Source organism: Bombus vancouverensis, chromosome 4, assembly GCF_051014615.1.
Source record: "Bombus vancouverensis nearcticus chromosome 4, iyBomVanc1_principal, whole genome shotgun sequence".
Classification (NCBI taxonomy): Eukaryota; Metazoa; Arthropoda; class Insecta; order Hymenoptera; family Apidae; genus Bombus; species Bombus vancouverensis.
In genome coordinates, this window is record NC_134914.1 from 14100914 (window position 1) to 14125593 (window position 24680).

Genomic DNA, 24680 nt, shown 5'->3' on the forward strand with positions numbered 1-24680 from the left:
ATATAAAGAAACTCAAACATACCTATTCATTAGAATCGAACGGATAATTCCAAAGGTTCGAGCATTCGAATGGTCTGTTAATGTAAGAGTTACGCGTTATATCGCACGACAATGTATATGCAAAAGGAGGAATTTTCTGTTGAACGTCTAGCGTGGTGGAGATTTGTCAAGCGTTCGTTGAGGAGAGGAGCGGAAGTTCCGGGCTGAGCGTGTTGAGGACCTTCCGGCTACTGAGAATCCTCAAGCTCGTGCGTTTCCTACCGAACCTCCGGCGACAGCTGTTCGTGATGCTGCGCACCATGGATAACGTTGCCGTATTCTTTTCCCTTTTAGTACTTTTCATCTTTATATTCAGGTAAGTTGTTCCCTTTCCCTTTAGGCAACCAGTGCCCGGGAATTGTGCTCGCGGTTGTCGGCCACGTCGTCGTCGGTCTTTAAAAATCGTCGAGATGCACGTTTCCAGGATCGCGGTTCGCGTCGGCCATCATCGTCGCGATCACCACGCGGACAGTTATCAATCGTCGGATCGCAAACGCGTTTCGTGTTCACGGACACGGATTTAACGTTGCGCGTTATTCCGTTCAGATAATCACCTCATCAGCATAACGTTTGCATGACAGCCAAAGCGAATTGAAAGATCACTGGATTATCGATGGACTATCACGAATTGTGGAGAGACTAAAGAAACAGAGCTAAGTTAAGTGTCAACGAGACCGTGTTTCGATCGAATCCTCGCTCGATGGCGCGACGTGCAACGATAAGGCGAATTTATATTCGCACGCTTCGTATTCGCGTCACGGTTGATTCGTCCGTGGTGAAAGGGAAAGATGGCAGCCAGGATGTTTATATCAAATCGTTGAATTTGTTTCGGTGGTTTTCAAACTGACGATTGAGATAACGAGCGTTGCGGATGAGTCGACGAATTTAGGTTTTTGCGGAAGAACGTCATAAAATAGTTCTAGACGAACCATCGTCATTCGGTTCGTCGAAAGTAGAGATATATCGACTGAGATTGATCTATCTTACTAGATCTACGTCGTTCACCGGTCGTGGTATTTTACGAATACGATTGTTACGCCTTTCACCGTGCGACGAGCGATCCGCGATGCAAGTCTAAGAGCGTAGAGTCTAAATTCGCGTTTATCGCGTTCCTTCAGATATTCCTTCGGCGACGTTGTTCATCGTAGAGAAACGCGTTCGTTTCGTTTGATTGATTCGAGGGTCTCGTTGACATTTATTGTCTTTTGAGAACAGCTTCTTGTCCGCTTCCGAGCTTCCACAGGAGCTGGGGCTTGTATGTCACTGCTCTTCGAACACGAAGTGTATTAGGTGACTATGTCTTCCGTTTTATACTCCTTTTGTCTTTTCTCTTCTTTATGCGCTTTTTTTATCTTCTCTCACGGCATATGGATCGCCGCGTAAATTGCATCTCACGTATTATAGATGAAACCGAGTCGCAGCAGTTCTCTCGTTTTACATTATTTACCACACTGTTGCGTTTGCGACTGCAGCGTTTTCTGACGTTGTAATGGTAATGAACGATGGGTGTTTGTTGGCACGTGTCTACGAGGAGTGTCTTGTTGGCCCTTTCTCATGGCTTGAGGCATCGAACGTGTATATTATTATTATATACTGTTTCTTTTCTCATTTGTTTATTTATTTTTCTACCATTTTTTTTATTATTATTATTAGAGGACACCTATTATACATATGAATATCGATATGAATATAGATGTATACATATATATATATATATACATACACGTATATGAATATATATATATATGTATATATATTTTCATGTGTGCATGGTGCTTTTCATCTAGCGACGAGTATGAGAGCTATATGTATATATATATATACTACTACCTATTAATTATTCGTGTATTCGTACGTCTTCTTTCTTATTCTATTGCCCCGTTCTTCTTCCTTTTTTTAATGCTATGTACTCTCTAAGTGCCTACAAAGTGCGCCTCGGTGTGGTCATCGATATTAGACAGCTTGCGAATGGATAAATATGTATCTCTTTCGGTTATTTGATTATGCTGCGAACACGGCCTCTCGCTATCCCCGCGGGTTTGACACGCGTCTCGAGATCATCCGACGGTCGATCGATCGTTCGTCGCAATCGCCATCGGCTTCGTGTTATTTTTGTTGCCATCGTCAGTCCGTTTGATGTTTGATCTTATTATCCAGGGACTCAGGTGTGCGTCATTTTTTTAAACTGAGGAAATTTTTGAAATACTTTGATTCTTCGAACTACGTGCCATCATAGGATATTCTTTTTCTTTTACGTTTCTTTTCTTTTTTTTTTTTGTCCACGCTTTTGTTTTTCGATCTTTCGGCGAGAAACGCGCAGGCGATCAGATGGTATTCACTATCGGCCAGAAGCATGAGCCTCGTTGCTAGTTTTCATGGCAGACTGTTGACAAGCTGTGTGTGTTATTAAATGTGGCAAATTAATTTCCTTCGTAGCAACTACCGCTGCAGCATTACGGGTCGGTGAGTCGAGTTTCGATCTGTTCGAAGGCGACTTTCGAAATGTTGCGACATTAGGCGTGGAGATGATTCTGTCCTTTTCAATTATTCTATTTTTACTTATTATATTCTCTATAGGTTTATTGTTATTATTATTATTATTATTATTATTATTATTATTATTATTATTACTTTAGAAATAATTCACGGGAAGGAACTGAAACTTACATAGGTTATTCTTCGACAATCGTTTATTTCGAAAGAACATGAATTGGAAGCGCGATTCCTAATTCTTATTTATAAAACACTTTCGCCAAGGTTCTATACTTTTGGCTGGTAGTATATACCACTGTCGAGATAGTTCCAAATCGCAGGATCAATAAACGGAACTATCTTTAAATCTTTAAGCAAACATATTAAAACCTATCAGGATAATAAAATGCCTAAGTAAAGTCAATAGCCATAAATTATAAATACAGATATACGAGTATCAACTATAACCCATTCGAAAAGATTTGGCTCTTTTTTAAAGTAGATTTCTGCCGGCTTTCACGCAAACAGAATTACCCACGCGATATTCGTTTGGACGAATTGATATTAATTTTGACGTTAGTCTGCGTTAGCATACGCGCTGTAACGTAGGACGAGCGCACCGTCATCAGACTTTCTATACGATTACTTGTTAAGTGACTCGATTTACCGTAGTCGAGAGAAGCTTCTCTATTTTTTCTCCAAACTAAATTTGTTTTCTTCCTCTATCAACCTTGCTACCCCTTCCCGTCATTATTTCCTCTGTCCCTCTCTATCTCTCTCTCTCTCTATCTCTCTCTTTCTATTCCTCTCTCTCTCTCTGTCTCTCTTTCTCTCTCTCACTCTGTCACTCTCTCTCTCTCTCTCTCTCTATTCCTCTCTCTCTGTCTCTCTTTACATCCCCACGTTCTTACTTCACTTCTTTTTTCTCTTCCCTACACAACTATCTGTCTATTTATCTACCTATATATTTACGGATAAGGAAGTACATTGCACGTTTCGTTGTGTTGTAGTATTCTCGGGATGAACCTGTTTGGTTGCAAATTCTGTGAAACGATGAAAGGCAGCTCTGACGTCGAGTGTGATAGGAAAAACTTTGACTCGTTACTCTGGGCTATTGTGACGGTGTTTCAGGTACCTACAAAGGATACTTTTCCACGTATCTCTCGAGGGCTTTATTTTCCTCTATATAGTGTATATTATATATTATATATATTATAATTATATTATATATATATATTTATTCGTATATATACATATTAACGTTACATACACATGCAACCACGTATGCTAAGTTACCTCGATATATGTATATATGTGCACATATATATATACATATATGCCCTTATATACAATACATATATACGTACGACATATACAATATATCGTCACATTCGTCATTGAACGGCCGAAAGACGTCATCTGCTACGTTTATGATTATCGCGAGGCCTTAAGGTAACGTATGAGAGATACATACATGAAACGAAAATTATATACTCTATAATGGCATGCAGAGCCGTATCGAGGTAGGAGGAGGAGGAGGAGGAGGAGGAGGTGGAGGAGGAGGAGGAGGAGGAGGAGGAGGAGGCCACGGATCATTCGAACGACCGTACCTGAGATGATGTTTCTTCGCTTTTTCTTTATTCGTCTTAATCCGCAGTCGCTGCTTAGCGAGAGTAAAGAAGTGCGTTTTTCTTTTTGTTTTTAAAAATGCGCCTCGCGGCTCTCACAATTGCCATCGCAGCGCGTCGAGCTGGCCCTCGGACATGCTTACGCTGCTTCCGATTCTTTAGCGTTGTCTTGCTTCCGCCAGATTCGCCGTTTCTGCGCACGGTTTCTATTCGTTCTTTGCGCGAATCTTTTCGCCGATATTCAATTGTATTAAAAAACAGGGTTCTTTTTTGACCTGTTCGTCCTTTGTCGTCGCTGCCAGAAGATCGTTTTGCGTCTAATGCTGGTAATGGTAAAGGGTAAGTGACCCTTTGCCTTCGGCCTGCGTCGTTCATTTGCTACTTCGGATCGTACAATGACAATGTCAGAGACGTCGTTTGGCACCGAGAGACTTTAGTAAATTTTTGTTATCAAAGGAACGTATCCTGGTCTTAAAATCGTTCAAATTATCGATCGTTGTGTACATGGAAGTCCAACGAAGTTGGATTCTATTTACATAAACGAGGTTTTTATTTAATCGTACGAATTAAGGGGTTGAGTTTCTGAGAATATCGGTAATTTGATCGATTGGAAGTAACGTTTGCGCAAAAAGAGGTTAACGTGTGTGGAAACGTTTAGTATTGAAAGGAGCAAATACAAAGTTAGTAGAATCTTGATGGATCTAATTTCTCTACAAACAATCGCTAAATCTCGATGATATAACACGAGAGAAAGAGAGATTCGCGTATGAGACATTTAGAAACCGTTCAAGAAACGTGCCGATATACTCGACGAACGAAAGATCTTACATCACATCTAAGAAAATATTATTCTGTTTCTCGTCGTAAAAGAAGAGCCAATAAAACCGGTCGTAGCACAAGAGTGTCCAATGACCACTGTGTCTTGCAGTTTTTCCATTCAGATATTCCACGATGCTTTCGAACAAACGATATTTTCGTCAAGAAACTACAGAACTGTGATATAAGCTCTTTGCTCGCAAGAAATAGCGATAAAGCGTCGTACGAAACAACGATTTTGCATCGAAAGCTTCGCATCTGTTATTGTTACTTGGTTGTGGTCGTCGCAAGTGCATAATATCTCTCACTTACTGTAGCCTGCTGCCACGAAATTTTTTTCACAAAATCTCTTCTCTGTGACGTGATCATCGATCGAACAAGCGACTGATACGTTTTTGACCTGTGTTTTTCTCTTTTTTTTTCCTTTTTTGCGTCCCGGTAAAAAGGTTGTTGAGAAATTTCCTCTGTTAAACCGTGAGACTGTTTGAATTGTCGCATCAGCATAGATGGAAAACGCCGACCTTTTTTCCCCCCGTATATCAGCGTTTTTTCCAGCTTTGATCGCTTTTACTTCGATTGATCGTACAAGCTCGTGCCGTGCATGTTAATTATCGTTCACATTCTATTATACGCTTTGCATGCTGGTACGTGTCCTTTCCCAAGTGATCGTTGTTGTTGTTGGTGTTGTTGTTGTTGTTGCTGCTTCTCATCGCTGTTGGCCCTGACCGTGTTTTCGATATGCACACATTTCCTTACAATATCTACATTCCATCATACGACATTCCGTTACACTGTGAAAAACGGCAATCCGGATAATATATACAATACAATGCGTAACGATGTTCGAGCAATTTTATCGCACAGGGATCTCTAACTTCAGCGCGACGCTATCTTGCACACGGTTGTTAAACTCCAAAATTCACCGCTTACGGGCAAATATATATTTTCCCCGTGTAAAGATAAACATCGATTTAAAAATTCCCTATTTAAATCAGAACTAAGCGTTTTCTCGCTTTGTTCGTATCTCCCGAATCGAGTTGAAAATATTCGATGCCGAATCTAACGTGAATTTCCTTAGGTTAAAGCGCAATATGTTCTACGATATTTCCGAATAACGTCACTTTTATCGTTCGTCGTTCGTAATTCGATCATAGCCTGACCGACGATTGCGCGAATAATCCAAACTTCGTATAAATTACTTAATTTTTGTTCACATTCGTATTAATTACTTGATTCTCGTATCAAAGCAAAAGTTATAACTAACCGTGATTTCTTTCTTCGCTGGAGAAGGTAAAATCACGGTTGCATCAGGGCTGAAGCTTGGCTCGCGAAATGAAACGGGCATCCAAGCCCGCGTGTCTGTATTTAAAGAAAAAGGTTGAAGCGCCAGAAGAGATAGAACGAGGGAGAAGTCGCATTAAATCTTTTGATCTCTTTCTGAATTCCGCTTGTTCCTATAACAACGGCACGTAAATGCAGGCAAAACCGTGTAAAAGTGCCCCACCCACTGCGTTAAATGGAACGACTGTCTTTTGATAGTGAAAATCTATAGGGTGATAAATTCCGAAGGAAGAATCTATAATAAAGGAAAAATAATATTGTATAGGCCCGTAGCTTACAGAATTTCTAAACAATTGACATTTTGCTTGGCGAATTAGTCGTCTCGTTATGAAAGATCGCCATAGCAACGGCCGCTCTAGCGAATCTCTCGCAAATATTCGATCGATAACTAAAACGTTTCGTTTTTCTCTTACCACGTATATAGATAAATATTGTTGCGGTTATTTTTTAATTGGTTGCACGCGGAAATCTCCTTTTCCATAGGATTGACCAGTGACTCTGGCAATCTTTCACAGCGAAATTATTCGAAATATCTCGAAGATTGTTGGTCGTACGGCAACGACGAAGATTTACATTTACGCGACGGTAGGTTTGTTTCCTTTTTATATGTTTCGTCGATGGAAACAAAATCGAGTAAGAATCATCGGATATTCCAACCTCTATTGCCCTGATTTAAATAACCTTTCTCCTTTGAACGTTCATAAAGAAACCTTGTGTGTCTCGTAATTAGTTGTCTTAAAAATAGACCCGAAAGAGGAGATTATTTAAGACCATTTCACAAGCAGTCCACAACTGCGGACAATTTTCATACGCGACTTGTCTCTATAATGTCACTGTAACATTCTTTAAGAAGTTACTCCTCCGTCGAGAGACAAACAAACCCATTGAACCTAATATTTAAATAGATGATTGAACTTTCGATGCTATGAAATTTCTCTTTGCTCTATCCATTGGCAGAGTACATACTCGCAGTTTAGAGTGGCGTAGAGGAGTAGCACTTCTCGGCCATCTCCGCCATAGCCAGAGGGTTAAACCACTTTTCCGCCTGTATGCCCTGTGTACAAACGAGTATGCGCAACATTCCTTTCAAAAAGGGACGTATCGCGGACGAGATTTTCCTTTTGTCGGCTCTAATACATCCAATGATAATAAAATGATAATGCGTATCAGGTTTCATCGGAAAGGGGCGTTTGAAATTTCCAAGATCGTAACTTTCGCGAAATTCCATTTCCCATTTCACGGATCTCATCTTTCCTTTCTCTCTTGTTTTCTCGTATCAATGAAACTGACAGACAGCGAATGGTTAACGTTATGAAATTTTTTAACGACGAATTTCACCGTGTTGGACGTTTCCAAGGGACGAATCTGATCTTCGTAGCTTTCCGTTTATTGCGAAATTAATCACGCGACAATGTTAAAATCGCGAACTTTTGAACCGGCGAATCTTCTCAACGTATGAAATGGCAGAAATATTTCGGATGGGCTGTCGATTAATTATTCGTCAGGCACCCAGTACATTCTTCGTTGTAACGATGCGACATAGCTAAACGTACGCGGTGTCTCGCTAAATATCCGACGAACATTCCTCGCGTGATTGGCAGGTCATTGCGAATAAAAAGTGAGTTGAATTTTTGTTTCGTTAATTGCATTGTGTCGCGAAACACTGGAGAGACATAAAAAGTATTCAAACAACGCGTATTCCCGCCACGGATTAACCGAGTTTCACGTTTCAAAAGTGGATTCTTCTTCTACTTCTTGCGAAATAGCTGGCAACGTTTACTCCCATCTATCCAATCTTCTATATATCGCTTAACTCATGTGGAATCCATTTATCCATTTTCTTCGCTTTTTCTATTTCAGCCAAGTGACAAATAATGGCTTACTTTCGTCTGAAACGTCATTTATCTTGCTGTTTGTCGTCGATTACTTTCAGTAACGTCCCTTAAAACGTCACCATCGTGTCACTCCTTGACCTTCCTTTCTCTAACCGGCGATCGATTCGCATTTTTTCAGATAAATCGTTCCAACGATTCTATCGTTTCAATGCAAACGAAGAGATATCATGAGATTTTATTTGAATTCTAAATTTCAGCCTTAGTCCTTGATCTTTGGTCGGAAATTATCCAGATATCCTGTTAAATGTTACGTAGATATTTTGCGCGTGTTTCGAAGTTCCGAATCAAGTTCAGGTATCGGGCTTAAGAAACGTAGTCGAGTTGAAAAAGTTAGCTTCAACTTTGAGGACACGGTTAAGCGGCTTAAAATAAACGATGCTTAACAACTTACTAATGCGATTAAGTTTTCTGCGCGAGGTATTGCCTACAGTTTCGCATGATTATTCTCCAGGTGCAGCGTCACAGAGTTTTCCGAAAGAAGAGGCAGCTGCGCAAGTTAGAAGCAGAGTCGAAATAAATCCGCTGAAACGAGCGAGAACGTTTCTGTTATAAGCTACGGGAAATTGTATCGCAACCTTTTCCCCGATTCTCATTAATGTCGTTTACATTGTACAATAAATTTGTCGCTCTTTCGAATTACCAAACTTCAACGACACGATATTCGATGACTCGTAACGATTCACATCGTCGTGCAAAACGCAATAATTCTCCTAGTTGATTCAGAAATCATTCGTCAGACGTAGAAGAAGAATAATGAACTTAGCGAACCTTACGATTTATCAATTGCCTGAATGTTATCAAAACAGTTTCAGCTGAAATTTGAACCTGATTTGTGAGATCATTCGTACGACGTAACGATAAATGCAAAGAACAATAAATAGACTGGATAATATGAAATCGGTTAAATCGATGACTGGAACGCGATCGATATAATATCGTATAAGATTTAATTTTATCAAACGTAATTGGCCAGGCGGTTATAATATTTCCTTATGAGCAAATAATTTATAATTAACGATTCAAAGTGCGTTAAAATACTTTCCATTAAAAGACGAGCCGATCAAAGACCGCGTTTAAAGCGAAGGAGCATTTAGGGAATATTCTTTAACGTGGGGGGCATCAAGTCCATGAATCAAGCAAACTTTTATGACTACACAACGAAAGGCTAGCTCGTTATTCGGGAGAATTATGCGTGCCGATTTATCGAATCAATTCTTTCTTGCTGCTCTCGTGGGAGCAATTTCGACTGTTACGCGCCAACAATCGAGCGCGAAATATTTTTAACCGGTACATCGAGAAGGATGGCAAGTATTCATTCGGTAAAATAAATCCTCCGAAACGGCCGGCAAGTAGCCGTAAATTAAAAGAACACAGCGGCGCGGATCGAAAATCTGCGAGCCCCGAGTTAATGTTGAACAGTTGGAGCTCCCTGTGCCATGATATTAAAAAAATAACGTGTATGTATGCGATCTATAAATAACGTGGTCGGATGAAAATGATCTTTAGCAATGATACACGTTCTTAGAGACGCGAGGAGTAAGCGCGCGAGTAATCGGAGACGCGATAAAAGCGAGAAACAAAAAAAGAAAAAAAAAGAAAAAAACGAAGAAAAAAAGAAAGAAGAAAAAAGGAAGACGTTCTATTACCGTCACAGGTTCCGTCACGCCATGAATTTTTTAACAGTGTAGCAACGTCTCGAGCCTTCCGCGTCATTTTTCTCTCAGTCAGTACTTACATTACATATCGGTGTCATTGACGTTCGTAATTTCTCTACACGTGTTTGTTTATCCGACTTCGATTCTTCGGTTGCGCATTTTGTATCTCTAATTCATTCGATTGTATTCACACTGTTTCTGCCATACTTACTCTGACTGTCTTTTCTCTCTGTCTCTATCTGTCTCTATCTTGTTCGACTTTTCACTTTGTGTTCCAAAAAGGAAAAAAAAAATGAATAAAAAATAGAAAAAAAAATCGAACATCCGACGAACCTGGAGGAGGGAAGGGGGGGCAAAGAAAGAAACGATACGTCGCGCGAACACGAGATATAAACACGTAAAGCAGAGTCTCAATGTGTGTCGGATTAAAAATCGTCGCGTGACACGTCCGTTGAACCGAATGAACAGCAGATTGTTTCAAACGAGAGGGAGAAACAAAAAAGAAGAAGAAGAAAAGAACAAATAGAAATTAACACGTTAGAGAGAAAAGAGAAGAAAAAAAAAAAGAAAGAAAAGAAAATAAGAGGTACAACCGTCTGCCACATGTAATTTGCGTACGATTTCCGTACTATTAATATCTCTCCGTTTAGCCGCTGTAGATAGACACCTTTATTTACCCGATACCCAAATACCCGTGCCATTCAGAATTCCAGGTAGACTTATTAATTTAGAGACATATATATGAGATACGTAACAACAATATTACAGATACTTGCTAATACCGATAGCTAGTGTGTACTTGTGCAACCAGCCGCTAAAAGTTCGTTTCAGATTTTTAACCTTACTTATATTTAGAAATTATTATTACATTATATTATATATTATATACATATATATATATATATTTACGCTTTGCCGTTTTATTTTATCTTTCTCCTTTTTTCTTTTTTTTTTTTTTTTGTTTTCTCCGTTTTCTTTCTCTCCTGGTTTTTTTTTTGTCCGAATAAACGTCAACCGTGACATTCTGCAACGACAGGTACATATATTTCGCCGCGGCTCTATTAGTTTCACTTTTCGTCATGTTGCAACCGACGTAACTGAATTGAAATTTAAAAATTATGTTTCGCGCATACGGTGTATCTTTGTCTCGGAGTACGACGCAGACGTACGGTGCGTTATTCGATACGATAAATTCGTATTTATAATAGCGAACTCGCATCAGAGTGCATCAGAGTGCATCAGAGTGCATCGTTAGACACGTACAGTTGTTGAATAACGATGAATCAACGAGGCGAAGTTTAGCGCGACGAGATGGTAGTTCTCGTCCGTATCGGATCTTCGAAGCAAACGACACGTATTCCAAACAAAAAACGAATATCAATGTCGATTTCCTTTTTACCGATTCTGTTCTGTACTGGATGTTTCAGAAGAATTGGACACGAGTTCGCGTACAAGTTTCATGCGCGACAGAACAAGAATACCGGAACGTATCTTTGCATATTTTTCTTGGCCATACTATTCGGGTTGGTTTGTTTGTCGATACGTACATCTCATTTATTTTTGTTGTCATTTATTATCATTTTATTTGGGACTCTATTTTCTTCTTGCTCGTATCGTGCATGTAGTTTCAGAAGAGATGGTACTTTGTTGTCGTGTAACCGGTACAACGATCGTTTTAATTTACAATTCCCAACTGATTTATCCGGTCTATCGCAACAATCGAATTTACTGAATTTCAGTTCAATCACACGTCGACGTTGATATTCGTTTATGGATATACAGGGTGGTTGGTAACTGGTGGTACAAGCGGAAAGGGGGTGATTCTACGCGAAAAAAGAAGTCGAAAATGTAGAATAAACATTTTCTTTTTTTTTTAATTTTTCCATCGAGACAACGATCTACAGTGAGGTCCGGTATAACGTACCGCACGCGTACCGAGCGAAAATTCAAAGTCGACTTTCTCGAAAACAAAGCCTCGAACGAAAAATTTGTATTCTATATTTCCGACTTCTTTTTTCGCGTAGAATCACCCCCTTTCCGCTTGTACCACCAGTTACCAACCACCCTGTACGTGTGGGAACAAAAATTTGCTGTATATTAAGAAGCTCGAAGAATGCCCGAAAGTAGAGTTTGAGAACGAGTCGTTGCTTACGTATTTTGTCTAATAAAATTTCCACTATGTTTGTCCAAACCTCTTGTTCTCAAACGTACATACGTCGTTTGTAGCCAAAATTTCGTCCAATTCGTTCGATATATTCCATATCCGTCGGTAACGTCGATCGTAACGCGAAACACGGCATATGACGAGAATTTATTCACGCAAACGACAATTTTATTATCCACAGACATTAATCTAAAAATTTTCTTTTTACTGTTCAGAATTCAATTAATGCAATTTTTCTTCCGCAATTTTTATTACTATCGCCGTACAGTTTTTCCTTACAGTTTATACACGCAGCTTGTGTAATATTCGCTTGGTAACAACGTATATATAATATATACAAGTTACATGACACACGTACGCCTGTTTGTTTTCTCTCGTCCGAATACAGGATACACGGCATTTGTACAAATGGACAGACACCGCCGATCTTGCAGAATGTGACTGTACAAGCTTCGAGTGACAGTTGTTTTTGCTGTTCACCCGATATACCTGCTTAAACGCCCCGCCCGCCAAGTGTCTTCGTTCTCCTAGAGTCAATTGTTATTTTTAATCGCAGCGATTCGTTCGATTCGACCGTGTCTCCTTTTATAAAACGTCTGTCATCGAATCGTATAATTCGTCGCTCGATATCCGTCGGTTCGATTCGCTTATTTATTTATTCGATTATTAATTGATCCTTGTTATTATCGTTGTTTGTGGAAATATTTGTTAAGAAGAATTTCATAAGTCGAATGTTTCCATCTCTTTTTTTCTAACGACACGAGAAAAGAATTTGAATTTGTCATTTGAGACAGATACGTTCGTCGACCTTCCAAACGGTTGACTGGATGACGATCTTACCATATTTTACGACTTTTGTTACGCTATGCGATGATATCCGAGGTGGACGGTGGTCGGTTGAAAATTAGCAAGAGAATTTTAAATATTCGATTTAAATGTGAAATAAAGGGAAATCGATATTAGTTCGGAAGATATTGTTAAAGGATTGAGACCTATTTAGGTTAATCGAAACCGATAACTGTACTCTGCCTGGGTTTTTACCCTTTCACGGTGCAATAAAGCGACCAAGAATGCAGAATGAATAATTTCAAAATGATCTCTTGCGCTTCTAGCGTCGAAAAAGCGACGTATCTTTCAACCTTCCATAAGAAATCATTATTAATGAATGCGTTACGTACGCGACGTTTAATATACTCACAGTGCTATACCACCTTCGTTCTCTTTTTGTCTCTTTCGCGCTACATCACGAAAGGGTCAAACCATGCGAGAGGACCACGAACACCGTGAAAAGAATTTTTCAGCCACCTAAATACTTTGAAAGAAAACAGCCGTGTTGAACGCGACTCACCCTGTACGTAGTATAGTTCGCCTGAAACTATACGATACCCGTTTCAACCAGTTTCCACTAAAATCAACATTAACAAAGTCGTGGAAATAGTTTCCAGCGACGCTGTCCATTTCACGTGGAAACAGTTTAAAAGCTCGGTCATCGAACAAACAGCCGACGCAAATACTTAGCCTTAGCAGTCTCGACGAACTAGACAGCGCCAGCACCATAATCCGCAGTTTCCTTAAATACGCATTCAATCTCAGTTTCTATTCTAGCTCGGAGGTAATTTTCCTGGCGATGAACAATGCGCTAACTAACGCAGTGGCGAACGGCGGCCGCAATTCCGCCTGGAAATTACCGCTTAAAATATTCACGGCCATATTCGAACCGACATCCAAAGCGCCGCTTAAGGGATTACGTAACCCGGATACGTATTTTTACCATAGCTTTACATTCGAATCGCGCCGGCCGTTTTCTCCGTTGTACCTACAACCTGCCCCGCAGAAGAAGATCGATACTATACAAATTCAACGCCTGTTCGGCTTTTCGTGCTCTCACGGGTTTATATACGCTGACTCGACAAAGTATTTCCACGCTCGTCGTAAACAATTTTTATGCATATATCGCGCTTACTTTTTCAAATTTCATTAACCACGCTGAGACAGGACTGTCGTGATCGTATTGAGAAGTAAGAAATTTGGAAGCAATTTCGAGGCGTGTATGTCGTATGTGTAATATCTTGTAATTACGTATTGTGTACACATACGTGTGCGTATTATATATTAGGATACATTTGGATATATCGGGTGTCGGGAACAAACTTGTAGTACGCGTTAATGAGGTCAGGTAGATAGTAAATGTTCGTACGAACTTATGTCCGAAAATGCTTTGTTAAAAAATTTCTGGGGAAGTTGTTCTTCGTTTGACGAAAACGCGATAGAAACGGAAGACCAGCTTTCGCAGTGTATTCAAAATACATTTGCTAATATCTCTGTATCGGCAGGAGTATTCGAAAGAATTCGTCAGTCAGTTCGACGAGAGGAAGCCTGAATCCTCGCAGAAAGAAGAAATTTTCAACGTTTATTACAACTTCCAAAACGTTTAATAAAAGCTTAAGAACGCATATAATTCCTCGATAAAGCATCTTCTGACACAAATTCGTACGAAGCTTCTATTTATCTGCCCGGTTTCGGCAACACGTAGTACGAATTTTGCCCCGATCTTCTCCGACACCCTGTACATACGTCGATACACCTAATACGGTTAATACGACACCAACGTAATCGTAAAACCGATTCGACCAATATACCACGACAGTCGTGTTCCGCCATACGTTTAACTAAAAATTTCCAAACGTTTTACACGATATACACTTGATACGTTCTACAAGAGCACAGACGTAAGAAACAACGAAAAAGCTCGGTCGAATCGAGTGGATGTAAAAAGTAGGTGGACAGATCGTTGGAAATCGAGCGAAAGGAAAATGGAAAACGAGATACCTGGCTGTACGAAAAATTCGTAGAAATGTGAAAGAAAGAAGAAACGAAGACGCTTCACGGTGTGTGTGGCAACCGGTATATCCCTTGTCCCCAATTTCTTTCTCGTTCGTCGTTCATCGCGGTGATACTTTAGGCCAGCGGATTGTCTCGGTTGCAGCATCCTAGGGATGTACCTGTTCGGGGGTAAGTTTTGCATGTGGGCGGACCGGAGTCGGCCCTGCACCTGTGCCGAGGTGGTCTCGCGGCACCCAATGTGTCGCTGTGATCGCAAACATTTCAACGACATCGTCTGGGCACTTGTCACGGTCTTTCAGGTACCACTGTTCCCCACTCTCTTACACCGAAAAAAAAAAGATAAAAAATAAAAAATACACTACTGTATATGCGCTAAGTATTTATATATGCACATGGTATTTCTATATCTACACCTATATCTATAATCTCTAATCTTTATCTATGCCTATAATCTATTACTATTTCCATCTCCATCTCTATGTCTATTGTTCTATCTATATATCTATATGTCTATGTTGATGTCTGTGTCCACCTATATCTCTATATCCAGATATCTATGATCTGCATCTGTACCTGTAACTCTGTATCTATATCTATATTTATCCATATCTATATCTATATACGTATATGTACGTGTCACATAATATTATGTACAGTTTTCTCTGGCTTTTTCGCTCCATCGCGTTTCCAGCTCATTTTCTTGATATCGCGCGATCGAAATATATGCATATACGGACATCCTTTACTTTTTGTCCTATCCCTATTCTCTTTCTTCCTTACTCTATTTCTCTCTCTCTCTCTCTGTCTCTCTCTCCATTCTTTCTGTTTCTCTTTTTTCTCTCCGTTCTTTCTCTTCCTCTATGCCCATCTTTGCTCTACACACGGCTTAATTAACAACGCGTTCGTAACAGATCAGCAACGCGTCGACGAGTTTCTCTCTCTTCGCCGCCGAGTTTCTTCTCTTCTTTTCTTTTCCTTTTTTTTTTCTTTTTTTTTTTTTGTTCTAACCGATATGTTTTTTCCTCTGGAATTTTTTCATTCTCGGTTACTTTCCCCTCGGATCGTCGGAGGCTCGTCAGTGATTTCTCGCGACTGCCGATAGAATTAAACGGAGAGTGAATAACGATTTGTTTGTCGCGGCGATTAACACGGTTCGTTGTCGGCCCGAGAGCAGTTAATCGATTACACGGATTACGTTACGCTGTCGCGTATCATCGTCTTACCCTTTTTGAATAAATAGCCGTACGTTGTTGTGATGCCATGTTGTAGAGACGCCGCGGCGAGAAAGATCAAAATAAAATCACCTTTGCCGAGAAGAACGCGGAGAGAAAGCAGAGAGAAATTCGCGATTAAGCGGCCGCAAGTAACTGACATCCCATAGAGTAAGAATATCGACCGGATACTGATCGTACATTGCTATCTTTCATCTGTCTTCTCCTCTTTTTCTTTTCGTTCCCTTCAACTTATCACAATGTGTAGAACTAGCCGATAACGATGATTTACATAAGCTAGTTCCTATTTCTAAGAATACACGAACGATTGTATTATTACTATTAAGAGCAATTAAATAGCAGATTCAACAAGACAGAATAACTTTCTAGCTTCGATACTTTTGTTTGTCGTGAACATAGAAACATTCTGTTTTGCCTATCGTTTGAAGCGTAACCACCGATTGCTTGTGTTGCGTATAAACAGGCATTTTCCATTTTCCTTTTTACATAGATCTTGACGCAGGAAGATTGGAACGTCGTGTTGTTCAATGGTATGCAGAAAACGTCTCATTGGGCGGCCCTCTACTTCGTCGCGTTGATGACATTCGGCAATTACGTCCTCTTCAATCTGCTCGTCGCCATTCTCGTCGAAGGATTCTCCTCCGAGGTACGTTTGTCGCTAATTTGCGTTCATTTGCTGGACAATTCCGGCGCACACCAGAATTATTAACCACGTTATTAACCACATAGAGCGACTGAAATTTGATCGGGAATTTATCGTAAATCCAGCCTCTAATTAATTAAACGAGTTTCCTGTATCCGAATCAAGTGAAATTAAGAGTCTAAGGATTAAAACCGTGACATCGAATATCTAGTATTTTCCTGTCGTCTATCGTAACGTACAAATCGATTTGTACTTACAGGAAATTGAATAAAATTCGCGAATATTTTACAACTCGATTATACTCTGTTGATCATCGATATAAACGTTATAGTTTGAGCCGGTTCGTTCGGTTCACTCGCTGTGTACGACGAGTTACGAAATGTTCTAAATATCGAAACATGAACTTTTCCAGAGAAATGAAAGAAGAGAGCGAGAACAGAGAGAGATGGCGAGACTCGCGGCGAAAGAAGCAGGGATGGGCAGTGACGATGGTTCCTCGAGAATATCGAGATCTCACTCGATCACTGATAGCGACACATACACGCAGGTAAGAAGATCAATGTTGATTAATCATCGATAGTAACCGCGCGACCGCTAATCTCAGAATCCAACGGAATTTCCATCATTTAGCGAAAATGTTTCCACATAAAATCAAGAATAAGTCTCATAGGACGATAGGATCTGGAGAATCGTAAAATAATTGCAAGATCGTAGGATCCGGATGGGAGAAAGAATATCGATGAAAAAGAAAAATTAATCGAATTCTCGTAATTTCCATTCGTTTAAAAAAGAGTAAAAAAAAAAAAAAAAAAAGAGAAAAGAAACTTGCAAAAGAGACGTTGTAATTGTCTAAATTTCAACAATTGGATGGCGCCCTTGGACAGAAAATATCCCCTAAACGAGTAACGCGAACAAACAGATTCACTTTGGAATTGTTCTCTGTAAACATAGCGAGATCTCGTACGGATCGTCTTATATTCTCTGGGATACATTAATCAATGCAAACAACAGCTGGTCCATAACTGAAAAAGCCAAAGATATTTGAAGTACAGTATGAGAACATACAGGTTCGTCACGAGGTTCTTGCATCTTTCTCCTCTTCAGGCTTTATCGATCATCTCGGGTTATGTATACGTACAGGTTTCCGAAATATTCTGTGCAAGAAGCAATTTGTTGGAAGAAGAGAGGGTAAAGAGCAATCTATCAAAGGAGCTTTATTTATTGATCAGTGGACAGCTCCTATCACCATTAATCAAATTAAAATATATAAAGCACGCGTCTGCTTAGAATCTTCTGGCAAAAAAATTGCTTGCGTCGCTAAGGAAGACATAAATCAAACAATACTTTAGTTTTATACAGGATAAAGTGTTTACTTTTCTTAGGAAATCGCTGAGTATAGAATTCCAGGTTCCTCGAACGCTGCATTTACTTTCGTAGTTTCGACACAATGAGAGTACAGGTATTTGGAAGAACAAATATTTTCAGATATAAAATGGGAGGAATTGGGACGATGTGAAAAATATTTCACTATTTCCATCATATTTCATATTCTAATCCTGAAACATTTTGCATAGCCATCCTCCTGATCTTTATCCTGATTTTACTCCGATTTTCAGTTTAGTTTCATTTTACTTTCTATTTCGATTCCGTGTTAACTTTCACTTTGACATCATTTTGGTTCCATTTTGCTTCTCCTGAATTTCCTAGAGGTTTGCTCCGTTTGCTTGTAATATCGTTCTTGACGCAAGTATACATTATAGAAAGCTGCAACGAATAATTCATCTTTCGTGATACACGAAAATGATACGCCCATCTTTACGAATTTATCATCTTGAAGTATCCTCGTACAAGCGACTATCTGATCTAAAAATGAACTTCGCTTGTTTATCTGAACTAACATTGACTATCTTCATTCGCCTGAGTGTCTGCATAACTCACGCTCTATCCACTTGTCCATTTGTCTTTTGCTCTTATGCTCGAGCCAAGTGACGAATAATGGCTTACTTTCTATTCGAGCGCCATTTATCTCGATGTTTGTCGTGGATCAGTTTCACTAACATCTCTTACAACGCTACTTTTAATAGCATACGCTCCTTTCAATTTATTTTCTAATATGAAATCACTAGCTTCCAATTTCACGAATCAACGTCAAAGTGATTCTAAAACATTTACTTGTGCAAACGTTAAATACATGTCTTTGGCGATTATTTCCGGTTTACACTCGTAGAAACAAATCACTCGAATTAATCAAATTTTTTCGAAATAAATCGCAGCAATCGTTTAACGGTGCCGATTATTCGTCAACCTGTGAGACACAACGATCTTCGTCTCGAAGATGGCCACGAAGATGTTGGATCGCATTTACTCGCGCATTTTTATGGACAGCACGTACATTTGTATGCGCGAGAAGAAAACTGAAAAACGATTTTATCTTAGCGTGTAAATATTTGAACGTAGGATCGAAAGAATTCGTGGCAGAGCGCTGAGGAGTTGCGCAAGTACAAAGACAACAACAGCAGGGAAAAGCAGAACACCGTGTGGAAGCATCAGATAGACGAGCCAAAGTGTAACATTCAAAAGGAGAATAAGATGATGGGCGCTGCTGGACAACCACCGATAATTACTCACACGGCAGCCACCCCTCAGGATTCACCCAACACCACGCTCGATGTCGGCTACAGAGATCTAAATTGTCGAGCTGTTTATCCTACAGCGGCATTGTCCATCGAATCCATCGATCGTTCAGGCGTACGTGTACTATCTTTCAAACATCTGCGTTGTTTAATACGATTCTCGTATCGTGGCAAAGTGTAACTAGGCTAAAAAGTAAATTAATAATTAGTACTCGTTTCCAAGTAATTGCCACTCGGTAAATATATAACAAATATATCTCATCTATTTGAAGAAATAAATAGCAATTGTAATGGAATATTGGAATTTTCTAGCTTAACATTTTTTGTATAAATGTCCGAATATTCTTATAGCAGGCTGAAAATATTCATCGATTTCCAGTAACTTTCTACGAAAATATTATTTTTCCAGAGTCAGTGTAGTATTCCTTCCGGCCTGTTGAAGCTACCAGACGTTTCGAATAAAATATCAACGAAAAATCTTATTGCCGGACAGTTTCCTCGACGAATAAGCCTCGTCACTGCTGTTGTTAATCCAGCAACGAGAGAATCATCCAGTTCAAGGTACGCGCGTCCCACCCGTAATATCTTTGTTCCACCGAGTACAACTTGAAATAAATTATACGAAACTCGAAGATGAATATAATCTTTCGACTCGTAAGTTACGTGACTGCTCCTTGCTACAGTCCGCCAAGGATACAAAGAGGTTACTCGTGGAAATTATCACGGCCATCTCTACGGAGGAAACGTTGGTCGCAATCGGAGGACGAACCTCTTAGTAGAGCTACTGTACTAAATAACGGTCGAAGCACCCTACTCGGTTCCAATTCAACGTAAGTTGTGAATAAAATCAAGACGATATGCGTAATAAAAGGATATTTGGAAATAATATACACAGTGGTTACGAAGAGTATTTTGTACATGTCGGATTAGGATTGGAAGTGTGCGCGTCTGAAGAATTTTCTCTCGAATTTGCCATGGTAGTCACGCTAAAGGTTTATCGATACGATCAGTTGCGATACACAGATTACGAATATTCGCGGCGATCGGGTGGTCTAGACGTTGATGACAACGAATTCAGGTTCGATAACGAATCCGCGGTCCACGGGATGACGAATGCCAACGTAATACACGATTCTGATAACTCTCTCGATAACTCAATCAGCAATTCGCTCAACGACTAACTAACTCGTAATCCAAATGAAACTGCCCTTATATAGTCCTTTTCTCACTCCTCGGGTCAATCTCTGTTTTTCAGCAGAGCTGCACAACTATTTCCTACTTCCTTTATTACACGTCCCTCTCGTGACCCTGGGTACGTTCGGTGACTCGTTATGTCACCTCGAGCCCAAACCCATCGTCATAAACCTTAAGTGCCCGCATAACTATTTCTTCGTTTATCGTTTAAATGTCGTCGTCGTAAACATCTGAATTAGGGTATTAGGGATTAGGGTAAAGAAAGGTCCCGATGTCCTTTCATCTCCGACATACATATTCTTATTTCTTTTTTTTTTTTTTTTTTTTTTGTTAGATTCTACGTTTCATTCTCATAGTATCGAACTTTTGTCATTTTCATTAAATGATAGAAAATACAGTCGGATTTAGTTAGCGTGTAAAGGTAATAACAACCGTGGTGGTGTAGAAATATCTTTTGCAGCCACTGTGGGTAATATTGAATTAATAAAGTAATACAGATAACAGTTGAATAATATAAAATAACGTTTAGGTATATTCCTTGGAGCGGGAGCTATAATTTGTTTGTTGACCCACCCTCTAGCTTAGGTTCTCATAATCCTTACGAGTTTTATACATGAAACTTTCAGTGTGCATGTAACAGTCATAAATCTACAGAGCGTGCTTTTTAAATTTCCATCGCAGCCTCAGATGAAAGAGTTGTAAGAAGCGATCTTTGCTGTCTTCTTCGAAATTCCGACCAACTGTGGTTCCTTAAAAAAAAAAAAAAAATTTTCTTACGCGTCATCTAGTAAAGGAATTCTTCCAACTTTTTCAATAAATTCAAGATCAATTTTTAAACAGTTACTCTGTTTTTAACTCTGTGTCTACCTTAGTACGCCACTGTGGAGCTTCGCTATCTTACTGTAACCTTCTAAAAAAAAAAAAGTCGTTGTTTCAATTTTTAATCAGTGTAAAGCCGTGTAATTTTTTGTGCGAGTATACCTTGGTCGTATAGCCCCCACAGGGCGCACTATTACCGCACAAACGTTCGCGTATACTCGTGCGATAGATTTGCATAGCGCACGAGTATGCAGTTACGTGTGCAACCGGTTTAAGGGAAGTAACATCAATCTTTGTCAAAGATGATTACGGTCATCCATAAATACTTCATATTGGTTAACGACTCGGTCATTGCGTAATACGTGGCATAACTGCTTCGCTGTAACTGAAAATTTGCTAAACCATAATTTTCTTCCTCATTTGCATATGGTTATCCGGCGAAAAGGCGATGAAAATTCAATCGCAAGATTTTAGTTGCATAAAGCATAGCGAGTAGCAAAACTACATTGAATAATGAGAATTAAAATACCATCGTTAAGGCGTAATACAAAGATATCATTTACGTTGAAACTACGAGTGTACTATAGAAAGAAATGGTAAAAATCTATTCGTGGCAGTTCGTTCGCCAGTTAGGTTTTCAATAATTCATCATATCGCAACCAAGGTAAATTTATTCATGCACATAGTCAAACGTAATATCTACAAGTTAAATTACTAATTCTGTTTTCTTGTTCAATTATTTGCCGGAGAATGTTGTCGAAGCGAAATATGCAAGTAATGCAAATTGATGGTAACGTCGTATTCGAAACACCGATGTAACAGTAACGTAGTCCGCGATAAACGTTGTTCACAATAGATGATCATGTTTATGCTCCAGTTTCTCCTTTGCCGTGGTAATTTTCGCAAAATTACCTTTCAGTTTCAACGGCGGTTATTTACACGGTTCGATAAGAAACGACACGCAAAGCGACACACCGAATAATCGAACGACCGTCCTAACAAGCAATAATCGTAGTCTCAGCCCTAATAATTCCATCGCAAGCCGTAGCTCCTCTATACGGCGTTACACAGCAACGCCTAATCAGGTGAGTCTTGTCAAAAATTTCAAACTCGTTATGAAACGCAATATTTCTTTTTCGCGTATATTAAAAGTCTATCGATCAAATTCGAAGATGGTGTCCCACTGGGGGTAGCCATCCACGTGTTACATTGTTATACCACTAAGCTGTAATATTTTACCAAATGTCCTACTGGACAAATTGTAAAATGTAAATAAATAAATAAATAAAAAAAAATTAAAAGTCTAGATATAGAGAAAAACGCGTGTAGAAAAACGTATTTTCAAAATTAATCGTTGGTTGATTTTGAGATCGAATTGATTAAATTATTTCAAATTTTACATAGAAAATATGAAAATTTGTATCGAAATCGTAATAATACCGTAGGAATAAGAGTTACATTTTTACGAAGAAATTTACAAATATTAATCGTCAACACGACTTGGTTTTCCAAGTAAAAGATATTCTAGCAATCAATTACGAAAGATAAACTTTGGTAATTCGTGATAATGTAATCACGGGGATTAATATGTTTTAAAGATGCGATGGATTAGCGATCTTTCGCGAAGGAACTCGTTGCGTGGAAACGAAAACATTCAGTCGCCGACGAGAAAAACCTTACCTCTAGACGAGGTGCCTATGCAATGCTCAACGGCACGTACAATCAATAATCTGTCAATGGAGACTGGTCCACTGCCCAGAATTAAACGACTTCCCGATCAAGATGATGACAATCCCCGTACAGACGAACAGACGCCTCCCTTGAATGGTCATGGTAGTGCAAGCAGCATCGAGAGAATTAAAAAAATATTCATGTTTTTTGAACCGAAAGGATGCCTTAAGGAACGTGATGATTACTCGCTTTACATTTTTCCACCGAATAACAGGTACGTTTGTGTGCGCGCGCCACGCTTTATGTGCGATATTTTCTTAAAAAGAAATCTATTTACTTCAAGCATTTCGAAACAAGAAAAATACGATTGAATCAGTTAATACATTTTTTAATATTCCTTTTTTTTTTTTAAATGAAAATTCAATATCGTCGGATTGTTAAATATTCTTAAATATCGTCGATACAAATTTTTACTATGATTAAGCGTGTTCCTCGATTTGACAACGAACGATCGTCCCACAAATTGCAAACGTATTTACGTTTCAGATTTCGCGTTTTATGTCGGCAGTTAGTCGATCAAAGATGGTTCGATAACGTGGTTCTCTTTTTCATTGGTCTGAATTGTATCACACTGGCGATGGAACGGCCAAATATACCACCGGATAGCGGAGAGAGACTTTTTTTATCCACTGCGAATTACATTTTTACCGCGGTGTTTGCTGTTGAGATGTTTATCAAGGTAACAAAGAAGTTTTGATATCTCTGCGAAAAACAGAGAGAATATCTTCCACGAAAACGGATTACAATTTGTCGCAGGTTGTTGCATCTGGTATGCTGTACGGATCCGACGCTTATTTTACTTCAGGATGGAATATTATGGACGGAGTTCTTGTGATCATTTCCATAATCGACTTATCAATGTCCTTACTGTCGGCGAGTAGTCCAAGAATATTTGGAATACTGAGGGTACGTTTCTCTCTTTAACGTGATTCTAACGTAAATTCACTTTTACATTTGTTTCTCTTCTTTGTCTTTCTGTCTCCTTTTCATTATATATAAAATGCGAAGAAAACACGCCAAAGAGATTTGCGCAGATTATATTCAACGGTATAAAATAGAATAAATTTGTTTTTAATCGTCGTATTTCTCTAATTAAATCAAAGCACTGATTTTCATTTGTTCCATCGAATTCGAATACTCTATGTTTCACATTTTGATTTACGGTTCAACTTCACGAAATTTTCTACACAGATAGCATTTAATTTCGTTGGAATCTGCGTATACACAGGCACACAGTTTACACCGTCTTAAAATTGAGATATTTTTGTAAAACGAGTAAATAATTAACCCTTTAATACTTAGTGTCGTGCCTGTCGTGTCACGCCTTTACGCATATCAGAGTTGCTAATGACGTGACAGGGACGTCACTTGACGTAGCAGAGACGTCACTTGACGCCAGGATGCTAATAACAATCGATGAATAAGTATGTGGATAAATCGATGCCTAGCACATGTTACAATATACGTTATACATGAACATTACTCATTGTATACAATACATTGTGTACAAATTACTCTAATATTTGAAACACTGCATCATCTAAAGCGATTAATAAAAAGCTAATGAAAAACAA

The 24680-nt window shown here is 39.2% G+C and overlaps 1 protein-coding gene across 2 annotated transcripts in view; it reads left to right on the plus strand.

Moving 5' to 3' along the window:
* Ca-alpha1T (Ca[2+]-channel protein alpha[[1]] subunit T) overlaps window positions 1–24680 on the plus strand; it is a 110187-nt gene that overhangs the window by 73682 nt on the left and 11825 nt on the right. Inside the window, exons 16-26 of one of the 2 annotated variants that reach the window (XM_076618124.1) lie at window positions 152–355; window positions 3522–3642; window positions 16577–16732; window positions 17142–17276; window positions 19187–19477; window positions 19772–19923; window positions 20046–20192; window positions 22295–22460; window positions 22974–23320; window positions 23593–23785; window positions 23863–24012. In XM_076618124.1, coding sequence (XP_076474239.1) covers window positions 152–355; window positions 3522–3642; window positions 16577–16732; window positions 17142–17276; window positions 19187–19477; window positions 19772–19923; window positions 20046–20192; window positions 22295–22460; window positions 22974–23320; window positions 23593–23785; window positions 23863–24012 — 2062 coding nt within the window. Of the gene's footprint in view, window positions 1–151; window positions 356–3521; window positions 3643–14996; window positions 15154–16576; window positions 16733–17141; window positions 17277–19186; window positions 19478–19771; window positions 19924–20045; window positions 20193–22294; window positions 22461–22973; window positions 23321–23592; window positions 23786–23862; window positions 24013–24680 lie in introns of both variants that reach the window. The other variant, XM_076618125.1, reaches the window with a different exon arrangement.